The following is a 14,602-nucleotide window of genomic DNA, read 5'->3' as shown; positions in this document are numbered from 1 at the left end:
TGAAGATCTTTTGAAAATACAGATTCTGATTTGCTGGGCCTGGGTGAGGCCAGAGACTCTACATTTCTAACAAGTTGCAAGAAGACATTGCTCTGTTGGCCCTTGGACCACAACTTTTTCTCTGTGCCAGTCCTGGGGCTTGAACTCAGAGTCTGGATGCTGTCCTGAGCTCTTGTGCTCAAGGATAGCACTCTACTACTTGAACCACAACTCCACTTCTCCACTTTCAGCTTTCTTTTGGTATTTAATTGAAGATGTGTCTCATGGACTTGCCTGCCTGGGCTGGCCTTGAACCATGATCTCAGATCTCAGCCTCCTCAGTAGCTAGGATTATAGTTGTGAACCGCCAGGGCCTAGCTCACATTATTATTATTATTATTTGTGTGTGCATGTGTGCACATGTGCACGAGTGCATGTGCACATGCATGTGTGTGCTAGTACTCAGGTCTGAAGTCAGGGACTCATGCTCTTCTTTAGCTCTTTTACTCAAGGCTGGTGCTCTATTACTTGAGCATCACAAATTTGCTTCCAGCATTTTTGATGGTTAACTGGAGGGAAGAGTTTCATGGACTTTTCTACATAGGCTGATTTTAGATCCGTATCCTCAGAACTCAGCCTCCTAAATGGTGAGGCTTACTGACACGAGCTACCTGCTCCTGGCTTATTATTATTATGTGTACAAAGGAGTTTCAGCTCATCACATCAGTTTCTTTTTTTTCTGTGTAGGTTCTTTTTTTTTTTTTTAATCAATAGGGACTTTAAACTTGTCACATTTCCCTCTGAACTTTATTTTCCATAGTGAAGCCAAATAAATTCTAGTACAGTGTGATGTTCCCTTGAGAGTTCGTGAAAATCTGAGTGACCTAAACATAATCCTATTGTAGTTGGTATCACAATTAGGTTGAAAAAGCCCTTGTCCAGAATTATTCACCATGACTTTGGTCTTCCAGTGTAGGGATCAGACCAACTCCTTCCTGTGCTTCTGATAGATCGCTGTGTCACACCCAGGACAGGACACTTAGATGGAATGTCTTCTGCCAATGCAATGAGGCCTGGTCAAAATACTCTCACAGATAAGAGTTTTTCCCTCTCAAGACTCCCACGTTATGCCCGAGCGCGAGCGCGCTGTGTTTTCACGAGAGACACAAACTACTTTCCTCGGCCGGCTACTACGGGTCTAACAGTAAAATGCTTTGGCGGGAAATAGGAAATAGTCCACACACCAGTTAGGAGGGACCTTCAAGTCGCCCTGAGGTCTCGGTCCATGGCCTAGTTCCTGGACAGAGGCTCAACCATAACCGGTTCTGTAACGATTTTTAGTGGGCTCCATTTCAGCTAAAGGAGCTCGATGTCCTTTCATCTTCACGGGACAAGATTTGGTTTTCTTCTCTTCCCCAGTCTTGGAGGCTGACCGGGTGAGATTCCGAGGGAGTACTAACACATTTCCTCATGGGTCTCTTTTCAGGATAATCCTCTTAAAGGATTCCTATTTCTCAGGTTGACTTTTTCTCCCCCGCCCCCAACTGGTTTCCCCACATCAGTTTCTTATTACAATGCATCTTAATCAATGTCACCCTTTCCATCATCCTCCCTCTCATCTATTCTAATACCCCTCATCCTTTCACGCGTTCTAGTTCCATGTTCACATATGTGCATTGGGTATTATAACAGTATTGCCCCCCTTCCCCTGTCACAGACTATACTTGGACAAATGAGGAGAATGTCCCTGCAGTTTTCTATATCTTACATAAAAAGGGTGCTCACCAGCACCCTGTGAGGTTTTCAGAAACAAGTAAGGAGACAGGTATGTCTCCAGGCAGAACTACCTGTCAAAGGATTGCCTTTACCCTGTCATCATCTGTCCTGGAAAGGTAAGCTGCACCAAGCTTTAAGAGCGTCCTGTCTCCCTTCCTTCCTTGTCGCCATGGAGCCTTGTTTCACCTTCACCTGGACGCCCTGCTATGCTGTGAATGCAGCAGACACCCCCAAATCTTGTTGACTTGGCTCGGAGTAATTCTTTCATTACCACCTTATTGAATCCTGCTTCTATTTTCTCCACGTTTTCCAAGCCAGTCTTGTCTGTGAAATTTCTCTAGTATCATTAACTTTAGATTACTGACACCATAGATTTTTTTAAAGGGGAATAAACTTTATTATTTCTCCAGAGATGGAATAATGCTAGTATCACACAGATGTTTGATAGATTCCAGTCTTTCTAAGGGATAAAAAGAAATGACTAACAATGTGATTGCATAGCCCTATATAAGTTTAGGGATCCATATAAATATTTAATAATATTTCTCCCTGATATTAGATGGTTCTGAAATTTTACTGGTCTTAAGGATCAGACAAAAATGTGTCTGTGTACGAGGGTAGTATCTAGTTTGTCAAAATGTATATTTAGAAAAATGGGATCATTCATATTTTAATTGCCACTCTGAACATTTCTTGTCATAAAAATTTATTTCTCTGCTGTTCAGCCTGACTTAGAGTAAGATTCCTGCTGTGATTCAATCTATATTCAATAAAATGTTTCTAAGATACTTAAAAGGTCAGATTATAGAAAACACCCCCACAGGATTGCCACTCAAATTTTGCCATATTTGAGATATCAAATTTTAAGAGATCTAAGATATAGTAGAATTTGTCTCTATACTGCATTACCAATCATTTTGGACTCCTAATTCTTCTTCTTTTTTTTTTTTTTCTAAATCAGGCTGCCAGGAAAACCTAAACCAAGATTTCTTGAATGAGCTGAGGATGTATTATCTCAGAGGCAGTTTCGGGGGTTCAGACTGGTCATAGGAAGGCAAAATGATCACAAGTTGAAGATCAGCCTGGGCTATGCTTTGAAGGTTGGGGAAATGGTGCAAGTTGTAGAATTCCTGGCTAGCCAAGCCCAGGACCAACATCACCAAAAAGAATCCCAAGAAGTGTCAGATGGGAAGAGAGAGGAAGAGAATGCTCAGGCCCTGTGCTCTCAATGTGGTAGACCTGCCTTTAGGCACAATCTGCATGGGGTACAAATATTCAGAGTTAGGAAGGTATGGACTCTTCCAGGTCTTCTTAGGATTGTGCAAAGTGTTTTAGAATTCACTAAGGAAAAATCTCTTCCCATCTCTCCACTCAGAAATTGGGTCACCATGCTCTCCTACAACTCTCAAAAGTCGTTCTGACACATCACTGGGACCATACCAGGCAGGATGGCTTTCTGCCGCTAGGATTGCAATCGCCTCCCACCTCCATGAAGCTGCTTGTGGGGAAAAGTACAGTCGGGTTATGCCAGAATGGAAGAGGAAGGGGAAATCCTGTCAGGAAGGCAGAAAAAATGGTTCTCTCTGTCTTTGTGTATGTCACACTTAAGATTTTTCTTGTTCTTTTTTGTTTTTTTGTGCCAGTCTTGGGGCTTGAACTCAGGGTTTGAACTCTGTCTGTGAGCTTTTGTGTTCAAGGCCAGTGCTCTACCACTTGAGGCACAGCTCCACTTCCATTCCTCTTATTTTCAGTAGCTAATTGGAGATAAGAGTCTTGTGGACTTCCTCCACAGGCTGGCTCCAAGCTACAGTTCTCAGATCTAAGCCTCGTGGGTCCCTAAGATTATAGTCATAGACCCGTGGCTGGCCACATGTAGGGTTTCTTGATGCTATTACACATATCTCTACTATAAGCATATCTTATTTTGTATATCTTCCTGTTACTCTTTATTTTTTTCTGTTTTATGAATTTTTTCTTAAGTCGGTCATCTACATTTATACAGGGAATAATAGTAGACCATCTTACACATTGCTTTCTTGGTGTTCTCTCTCTCTCTCTCTCTCTCTCTCTCTCTTTTGTGCTGGTCAAGTGGCTTGAACTCAGGGTCTGGACACTGTCCCTGAGCAGTTTTGCTCAAGGCTAGCTCTCTACCACTTGAGCCAGAGCTCCACTTCCAGCTTTTGTTGTGGTTAATTGGAAATTGAGGTTTCACAGACTTTCCTGCCTAAACTGGCTTCAGACTATGATCCTCAAATCTCAGCCTCCTGAGCTGAGTGGGAATAAGGAAGGAGGAAGAAACCTTGAGTTTCTATTCTTATAGTTGTGTAGGAAACAGTACACAAAAGATCAAGTCAGATCTTCCCGACTCAGATAGAGTGACAGATGCAGAAGTTCTAGTCTCCCAAGTTATCTGTTAGTATCATTTCCATTCTTCTTATAGTTAGAAACAAGGGGCACTTTGAAAACCACTTGTAGCTCCCCTATCAATTGCTCATCAACTTTTTGGGGAAGGTTGAAGGCTTTTTTGAAAAGTCAATGCAGCCTATGGGCTCTCTCCACAGGAAAATGTGCACACACTCTTGTTCATCTCATTTTGTGAAATGGTGAACCCCTGCGAAGTCAGCCATAGATCCTGGCTGAAGACACACATTTCCTTGGAACAGAGGCAATCAGATCTCATTCTCTTCCTTAGGATGCTCTACAAGAAGGACAATTTTGCTTTCAATCAGTAAATTAAGTATGTGCTTTCTGGGAGAATGTGCGGGTTGGCTTTTCTTTAGAATTCTTCTAACTTTGCTTTGGTTTTAACCCTTCACAAGTAAAATAGAGATTTGTAGAGGTTTCCTAATAATTCAAGATACATATTTCTCTAAGCTTCAGTGTACATTCTCAGTAGAGAACTGGAGATAGTATTTTTATTATTCAGTGCATGAAGCAATTTCTCACATTTTATTGTACTCATAGACATTTTTCCCTTTAAGTATGCTACGAGGCACAAAAGAGTCTTTTTTCCCTTCTTTTTTTCTGATAATGGGTGGGAAGAATGAATGTAATGTTAACTTGAGACCCTAGCCTTCATTCCTTCTGCACTTATTTGGTTGTTAAAATAATCTTAGCAAATCATAAATATGTATTGTTTCTCATTGAAAATAGAGCCATATACATCAATGCTTTACTGCCTCTCTATCCAGATTCTTCATCAGTTAAGTCTTCCAGATTCTAAATTTTAACTATTTCTAGTGATAATTCATTTAATATTTCCTTCAGGGATAATTTCTTGAGTGAATGGTGTAGATGAAAAGGATTTATGGGTAGAAGAAACTTAGATTGCAAGAGGTAAGGTTAACTTCGATTCATGACAATATTTCTTCAAAGGAAACCAAGTGGAACCCACAGAGAGCTTGTCTTCTTGCATCCACAGTAGTAGATGATGCAAGAATGCAGTTAGGATTTGGCCAAATGGAGGAATTTGCTCCTTGTCTCCTGGGCTCCTTATAAATAGTGCTTTTTCTAGTATTGATGACAGTGAACTTACAGAAAGTCAGTCAAATGAAGCAAGTATAAATTACAGAATAATAACACAGACTTCACCAGTCATACAGCCAAGACATATGGGGAGCAATTTGGGGCACAGGTGTGTGTTCCAGAAAAAGAATTAGGATCATGAACTAAATAATTTGAGTTACATACAAAAGATTTAGTAGTATGTCTAGATGGAAGAGTAATTAGCTTGAATGACACTCCCAAAAGGGGGGAAAAGGACTAAAATAGCTGAATATAGTATATTAAAAAAGTCAAATAGAAGCTGTTAAGAGTAAGAACCATAGAGACAAAACAAGAGGAAAATAGAAACTCTTGGAAGTATGTGAGCTTCAAATTTAATGTTTTGTCTTGAATGTCTTGGTCACGCTGTAAAAACCTGGAGTTTCTGTTCTTACAGTTGTATGGGAAACAGATCGAGGACAGAACAGATCGAGTCAAAGACCCAATCAAGTGTGGAGCCTGTCAGATTTCTACATAGCCCTGGAAACATCCTTGCTCTAAAAATTGATGAGAAACACACACTTTGTTCAGGAGATAGGAAGGGAAGCTGCCCATTTTGACTTTGGAGTTGCATGGAAGGGGGCATTTTCTTAAAAATTGATAACTCATGTAGGTTTGTGACCCAAGTTTATGCCATTTGTGATTATCTAAGGGAATTTGAAGGAGAGTTTCCTTTATGGTGGTTTAGATGGGCAGTTTATAGAAAGTAGAAGCAATCATAAATAGTTTCGGAAATAATGTGAGTGGCAGCTAGACTCAGTGTTCTTAGAGAAGTTATTAGGAAAATGAGATTGAGGAAGAGATGAAGAGAGAGGCATAATCTCTGACATACAATATTAAATAAGTGTGCTTAAAAACAAAGAGTGGTATGTGGGCCACCCCATGCATTAGGAAATGGAAAAAATCATAATAAATGAAGTAAGCCAGACCTAAAAAAACATAGATTCCATTGTTTCCCTCATTGGTAATAATTAGTATATGTCTAGGATAGTCGTACAGAGGATCACAATAGCTCCATAGCTATGCACTATGATCATAAAAGATGACACTAAGCAAAATGAACTCCAAGATATGGAAACGAGAGGCTTTTCTTTGTTGTTATTTTTTTTCTTTTTTTTTTTCCTCAAATTTTTATTATCAAACTGACGTACAGAGAGGTTACAGTATCATACGTTGGGCATTGGATACATTTCTTGTACTGTTTGTTGCCTTGTCCCTCCTTTGTTGTTATTTTTAATGTAATATGTGAAGCTATTTCTTTTTTTCTTTTGTTTTTCCCCCTATTGCTTATCCCCTGTTGTCCCTGTATTTGATTTTGGTACCCTGGATATTGTATATACATTTATTTGAATTAGGGAAGGGAAGGGGAACAACAAAATGGTGAGACAAAGGACAAAGAGCAAACCAATGCAAGAGCTATACTCACAGGACAATATGTTGGAAATAAACTGTATAACTAGAGGTGGTGGTGGGGGGAGGGAAAGTAGGAGAAAAATGAGGGAGGGGATAACAAGTTTGACAAGAAATGTACTCACTACCGTATGCATGTAACTGTAACCCCTATGTATATCACTTTGACAATGAAGTGAAGTGAGCCAGACCCAAACAAACAAGGACTCTATGGACCCTCATAGTGAATAATTAGTACATGTTTAGGCTAGTCATAGCAGAAGATCACAATAGCCCAATGTCTATGCCCTTATGAACACATAAGATGATGCTAAGTGAAATGAACTTCACTTTATAGAAACAAGTGTTATATCATTGTAATTATTTTCAACATGCCATGTGAAACCATACCCATTTTTTTTATTCTTGTATTCTCTTCCTGTGGTTTCATCCCTGCTATCACTGTATCTGATCTTAGTACCCTGGATACTGTGTGTGTGTGTGTGTGTGTGTGTATGTGTGTTAGAACTGGGGAAGGGAAAGGGAACACCAAAATAGAGAGACAAAGGATAAAAAGACAAACGATCCCAAAAGCAATACTTACAAAACCATTTGGTGTAAACCAACTGTCCAACTCATGAGGGGGAGGGGGAAAAGGGGAGGCAGGGGGAAAACGAGGGAGGAGGTAACAAGTTGAACAAGAAATGTACTCACTACCTTACATATGAAACTTTAAACCCTCTGTAATTCATTTTGACAATAAAGGGAAAAAAGAAGGAAAAAAGAAAAATAGAAAGCAAAATTGAAATTGGCATAAACCAATCATTGGGAAATTGCAAATCCTAATAAGTTAAAAACCTTACAGGAGCCATTAAATATCAGAGTGGACCTATAGAGAAAGAAAACATTATTTACACTATAGTTGGAAAAACAGAAACATGAAAGGTAGGTTAAGACACATGGAAAATAACTAACAATATTTAGCACATTTTTTATTGAATTTCTAAAAGCAAATAGGAGAAAATGAGGTAGAAATAATATTAAAGGACATTATGGCTTATAATACCTACAATCATTGGAAGGAACCAAACTCCAGATGTAAGGATCAAGAAGATGGTAAAAAGAAAAATATCACACCTAGTCACATCTTAGAATGATACTGTAGGAGACCAAAGACAAATAAAACCTGAAATATTGCCGGGCTAGATTTACCTCCCCTGGTGCGGGGATGCTAAGCTTACTCCCTTATCAGTGCTCCCCTTTTCACCCTCTCCCCTGGGCACCTGACCAGCAGGTGGCCAAGGTGGAGTGAAGGGACACGGGCTAGCCTAAGGTGCACGTGGCCGAACGAGATCCCCTTTTCCTCCGTCCTTACCCACCAAGGAAGCCAGGCACAGATGGATCTCGGAGACGCTTTGGAGAGCAATCCAATTTAATCTGGAGGGACTCACAGTAATATAGTAGTGATGACGAGGATTGAGCATGAGCTGGCGATAGGCTGGCGAGCTTGTCCATCCAAGAGCAGCTCCCAAGGACCTCCCTCATGGGCGAACATCACTTCCCATAGTACCGCCCTGTGGGCAAAGCCCTCGGGAAAAGGGAGCACACGTGCTCGCTGGCGCAAGGTGGGGGATGGTCTCAAAGCTACCCCTTCTGGTTCCGGACCCAGAAGGAGATAGGTGTGGCTCACTTCCACACTGCCCCAGGGCTGGGGGAAGGGTGGCGTTTCGGGAGCGCTCTCATTGCCCTTCCCCCCTTAAGGCCAAGATGAATCCCCAACAAAATATATTTACAGAAAAATGACAGACTATGTACAGATGGTTTTTAAGATCTGTATGTGGTAGGCTAATGGCCTATAAAGATATTCAAAGCCTAGTCTTGGGACCTATGAGTGGTATCTTTTTCTTTCTTTTTTTTTTCATTTTCTGTCAGAAGAAATAAGATTTTATTGTTGAGAATTAAATTAACAACACATGAAATTGGCTTGCATAAGTTCATACTTTTAGTATATTTTATTATTTTTTTCTTATTTATTGTCAAAGTGATGTACAGAGAGGTTACAGTTTCATACGTTAGGCCTTGGGTACATTTCTTGTACTGTTTGTTACCTCCTCCCTCATTCCATCCTCCCCCTTTCCCTCTCCCCCCATGTGTTGTTCAGTTGGTTTACACCAAATGGTTTTGCAAGTATTGCTTTTTGAGTCATTTGTCTTTTTATCCTTGTCTCTCGATTTTGGTATTCCAGTTTTTATAAAGGGCTACTGTTCAATAAATCAATTCATAACTACAATGCAGTTTTTTATTCTCAACTATTTTTTGTGATAATTTGTTATTAGAGTTGTAGGAAACTAGTATCTTGGATAGCAATGGCAATTTAAAGACAGTATAATATTGCTTTCCATGTGAGAAGAGAGAGTGGTTAACCTACAAGTATATCTTTTAAAAATGCATTGTATTCATAAATTTTCATGTTGAACTGAAATCCCTTTGTCCAAGTACTAAGAAATATAATAAATAAGTTAATAATTTAAAAAAAAGAATAATATCAACAGGGCCTGAGGCCAGCTCCAGACAAATATGTGAGATTCTGCTTGAAAAATAACTAAAGCAAAAATGTGCTGGGGCATAGTTAAGTGACAGAGTGCTTACTAGTCCCTGAGTTCAAAAGACACCATAACCACAAATAAGATACGAATGTATTTTCTAGTAATGGAACAAAAATGAAACAAAACTGAGTTTATGCCAGCAATACCTCACAAAAATAAAATCAGTTACATACCCCAGAAAGAGAATTTTGTCACATGTAGGGCTTGAAGTCTGGTCAAAAATGTCTAACAAGCATACTAATGGATATTGGGTTCATAGGCACATGTGCAGTTTATAAAACAACGGGCTGGAGAAGGACACAAAGAAGATACAATGGAACTACTGGCTGCGGTTAGCACATTAGTTGGGCCACATTAACTGGTCATGGGAAGCACACATGGAAGAAAAGAAACACTGATGATTTTGCTAGGCATTCCAGTGAGCATCGTGTCTCATGTGTTCTGTTCCTTTCACCTCTACCTCACTGACTTCTGAGACTGGTGTGTTACACAGCAGCTTGCTTCTTTTGCTCATCAGCTGTACTTCTTGGGGAAAATATGTTCACCTGGACAAAGGAAACGTGTTTTCTATTTTAACTGATTGCTTAAGTTGCTCTGTGTCTCCTTAGGAAGGTCCCGAAGTTGGGGCCTCTCATGGTGGTCCAGAGATATCAACTAGGAACTAGTGAGCAGGAGTGAGGAAACCTTCGGCTTTGTCTAAGGGGCCCAGTAGGTTCAGCGGGACAGGATCAGGTCCTCCCATATTGCTACCAAAATGGACTAATCACATAGGTTCACAATTGGGAAAAGGGAAAGATGTGAACTTTTCTATCACTCCCAAAGAATGTAGGACTGTACGTTTCTGGAGAGAGTGGAATAGTCCCATAGGGAGGGTAGGAATACACTGACAAGCAGAGATCATGTTGTGATCCAGAGCAAATGGATTTGAGACAGGTGAGACAGGATGCTCTACAAAGTTCCAACAGCCTCTCGTTGTGGAAGGCATATGGTTGTTAATGGCTTGGCGGGAAGTGGTGCCAAGTCTTTTAGGAGTTCTGGGAAGGCAGAATGAAAGGGCAGCTGGGAGGACTGCCACCTCCTGGTTCACATGGTCACTCACCTGGGGTGACTGGCTTGTGAGTTGCCAGAAGAGATGATGCTTGTACGTACTGGAAGGTTTTGGGCGGTCTTGAAAGTCAACTCCCAGGTTTCCAAGGTCTGTATGAGGCAGAGATTACCCTTTGGAAATGAAGAACAGGAGACAAGGGCTCCTAGGAAAGGTACTGTTCCCCTACAATGGTATCCTCAAGAAGAGGTGGGAAAAAGAAACCATATTAGACACATCCATTTCCTCTCTGAGCTGGGCTGGCTCTGATCCAATTCTTTATGGGAAATTGAAACAGTGTTTCATGATATCTTGCTATTTTTGGTTAAATCTTTCAATTTCTTTCTTTGTTTATCTTCTTTCTTCCTCCTCCTCCCTCCTCCTTCTATGCCAGTACTAGGGATTGAACTCAGCACCTCATGCTCTTGAACTCAGCACCTCATGGTCTTGATTAGCTTTTTGTTTCTTCTCAAGGCTGGTTCTTTACCACTTGATCCACACCTCCATTCTGTTTCTTTTTGGTTAATTAGTGACAAGAGCCTCACAGACTCTTCTGCCTGGGCTTGATTTGAACTGGAGATTCTCAGAGCTCAGCTTCCTAAGTAACCAGAATTACAGATGTAAGCTACCAGCATCTGGCTCCTCAATTTCTGTATGGTTTCTGGAATAGTAGCTAACTGGTCTACTTCTCTAGGTTGATGAAATTAGGGTGTGATTTCTCTTATCCCTATATGTACTAGGGGTAGGGCCTTTGTTTCCAGAGTGGTTGGTGCAGAGCTGAACATGTGCATCCAATTTCAGCTTCATCCTTTCCTGAGCTCCTCGAAACCTGTGGTGCTCTGGGCCTGTTCTGCCTCACCAGTCTTCTTACCTTGGGCTGTCTATTGATCCCAAACTAGCAAGTTCATCCTATCTCAAATAGGCTTGTCTGGAATATTGACTTGAGAGATTCTAGCACAAATGCAACATGCAATAGTTGGATAATTTAACTTGGTATGATTCCTGTAAGACAGACTACTTGGAAAATACTGATTATGTTAGAGGCTGCAACTCTATATTTTATTCTTTTCCTAATTGAGCATGTGATTTTAACATACCATACCCCTTCCCCACATGCTTCCTAAGACTGATACTAAACACATTGTTTACTATCTGGCCCTTAAAAACATTATGCTCTTCTTTAAATGATCTCTATTTTCTGACTAATTTAGGAATTTGTTATCAATCATCATTAATTTCTAAACTCATTAGCTCTATTTACACCATTACATCATTTCAAAGTTCACTTGAGTCATCTGTAAGAAGAAAGATTTAAGGCTCATTTTAAAATGCAATTATGCATAGGTAAAATCTTCTCTTATATCCAGCGTCAATGGAGACTGTGAACTGTGATTTCTTAGTTCAACTGTTCCTGTCCCAGTCTTGGAATGTTCAGTGTATATTCATTTCCATCTATTGTAGTTCTGTTTTGGACCCAGCCATGCATGTAGCCCAAGCCTCTTTCCCGCCTTCTCTTCATCAATCAGCTTTGTTCTCTAATTCTCTCTCCCTAAAGTAGCCAGAGATCTTCAAAAATCTAACAGCTCCTTTGCGCCTCAAACTTCTCAAGGGTCAGTCATTTCCCCTCAGTGCAAGGTGTTTTATAGTGGGGTGTATGAACCCCCTGTTGGGGTCTGAATCTTGCTCTGATCCTGCTTCTGCTCACCTCCCCCTGACCACAAATGTGCCCTGTGAGGGCACCCAGGCTCTGCCAGCCCCAGGCCAGGCCCAGATCGCCACATCCCATGATGGCTTCACCCACAAGAGAGGTTTTCTGACCTCTACCCCAGCCAGTGTAGTACCACCAGTATCTCAGCTGTGCTCTGCCCACACATAGACAAGCACTGTGCCTAACAAGTTCAGCTCCAAGTTCAGCATATGACTAGTTTTTCATGGAAACTTTTGAGCCCCTGAAAGCCACACCTTTTGTCTATGCTTGAAGGTGAAATTGAATGATAATAAAATCTACCTCATGGCACGTCTAGGGTTTCTGTGAACACTAAGTAAATGAATGCATGGCTAGCACCATTGGTGTCTTGGCCTCAGACACTTTCATCCAGTGATGATAAAGGAGACATTCTAAGGCCAGGACGATAGGTGACTTCTGTTGTATCACTAGTGTTTAGTATAGAACAAGCGTCATGCAGGATGTTGGGTAGTTTTTTTCTGGAACACATGAATGAACAAGGTTGCAAATTTTTCATTTCAAAAAAATAATCTAACCAGGAAAGAATTCCAGGAAACCCATTGCATTTTGATTAACCAGTTCAGAGAAACCTGGCTTTCCTTGCTAGATCAGGCCAGTGACTCCCAATATGAAATTTAGCCAGTGGGCCTGGCTCATACCTACTGGTGTCTACTGTGAGCTATGATGACATTGGTTCCTAAAATTTTGACCTGTGAAAACCAGGACCAGTGCTTTAGCCTCTGCTATCTTTTCCCCCTCCTGTTTGCCCCTAAGGGCTAACAAGTATTGTAAATAAATAACTAATAGTATGTGTGACCTGGGCCTCATCCTTTCATCTCTTTCAAATTAGCACTTCGCTTCACGAATGGATAGTAAGCATGGGTGTGATTATTTCTGCAGGAAATCAGTGACCCTGAAATCCTGGACCTGGTCCACAGTGCCCTTGGGAGGATGACTGTGGTCAGGCAAATCTTCCCATCTGCAAAGGACAACCAGAAATGCATGAGGAACAACCATCGCATCTCCTCTCTGCTCTGCGACCCTCAGGAGGGCTACCTTCAGATGCTCCAGGTCAGTGTGAGGTATATTGCTTCCATGTGGAGGAGGGCCATCTCACTCACACCCTTGGCTCACAGCCCAAAATATTCTAGGGTCTCCTGGGCACTAGCTGAATGCTGTTGCCCACCGATTTTAATTACTACGACCTCTGTAATTTGCTAAAATTGAAACCAGTCTGCTGGACAGTGTCCCTGAGTAACATTAGCAGGCCATTATGTCTGTTGTTAGGAAGCGGGGCATGCTAGCATATAGAGGACCTCTAGTATTTAAAAGTTACACCTGTTGGGTGCTTGTGGCTCATGCCTGTGATCCTAGCTACTCAAGAGGCTGAGACATGAGGATCATGGTTTCAAACCAGCCTAGGCAGGAAAGTCCGTGAGATTCATATCTCCAATTACCTATCAAAAAACCAGAAGTGGAGCTGTGGCTTAAGTGGTAGAGCATTTGCTTTGAGCCCAGAAGCTCAAGGGAAGCACCTAAGCCTCAGTACTGGCACCAAATACAAAGTTACTCCTTAGTGGGGGAAACAATTGGTTTGTCAGGCCTTTGTGTTAACTTCTTGAAGAGATGGGTTCATGTGACAGGGCAAAAGATGGAGAATGCTTTTGCATTCTTTCTTGTAAAAAGTCACTCATACAGACAAAGCACAAAAATGTGCTAAGGAACTTGGAACTGCCTAGCACATCTTCTGAATGCTGAGGCTCAAGTTATCTAGGGAACACTGGTGGTTCCCAAATGAACAGTCAGGGGCAGGAAGACAGCACCTAGACCTTTTCATCTGCTCCATCACTTCTCAGGCAAGCCAAACAAAGTGTTTACAGTTAGTCCTTTCACAACTTTCCTGGCATATGTGAATTCTGTCTTAGCTCATCTAGTAGCCTTGGAAGAGGCTACATCTTCCTGCCTGATGTGACAGATGGTTTTCTGTCTTGATGTTTGAGAACCAGAAAGAAACAATGTAGAGCCATGCCCTCTGGCGGCCTTGAATCAGCTTCACCATTAGGAATACGTCATTCAATAATATGACTGTTGATGTCTGTCAGTTTGTGTATATGTATTTAGTGCCAGTTCTGGTGCTTAAACTGAGTCTGTGGGTGCTGTCCCTGAGCTTTTCTAAGGCTAGTGCTCTACCACTTGAGTCATAGCTCCATGTCTAGCTTTTTGGTGGTAAATTGGAGATAAGAGTCTCATATATGTTCCTGTCTGGGCTGGCTTCAAACTGAAATCCTTAGATCTCCACCTCCTGAGTAGCTAGGATTACAGGCATGAGTCGCCAATGCCCGATGATTGTTGATGCTTTGTAGGAGCCATGGGACAGAAAGACATTTCTTCTAACTGGGTTTATATAAGTTGTTTGGTCCTTCCTATTTATGAAATGCTCAGCAACTAACAACTGACACCAATCTCCCATTCTTTATGCAAGTAAGGAATTTACCAAAT

General features: G+C 41.2%; 1 protein-coding gene across 1 annotated transcript in view; it reads left to right on the top strand.

Annotated features, from left to right (window-relative positions):
- The window catches only part of Grid1 (glutamate ionotropic receptor delta type subunit 1), a 749,173-nt gene that overhangs the window by 491,831 nt on the left and 242,740 nt on the right, over positions 1-14,602 (top strand). The window contains exon 6 of the mRNA XM_048339184.1: positions 13,004-13,174. Within this exon, the coding sequence (XP_048195141.1) occupies positions 13,004-13,174 (171 nt within the window). The remainder of the gene's footprint in view (positions 1-13,003; positions 13,175-14,602) is intronic.

The sequence above is a fragment of the Perognathus longimembris genome, chromosome 2, assembly GCF_023159225.1.
Source record: "Perognathus longimembris pacificus isolate PPM17 chromosome 2, ASM2315922v1, whole genome shotgun sequence".
In the NCBI taxonomy this organism is placed as follows: domain Eukaryota; kingdom Metazoa; phylum Chordata; class Mammalia; order Rodentia; family Heteromyidae; genus Perognathus; species Perognathus longimembris.
The sequence above is the reverse complement of the archived record's forward strand: the minus strand, read 5'-3'. Positions and strand labels throughout refer to the sequence as shown.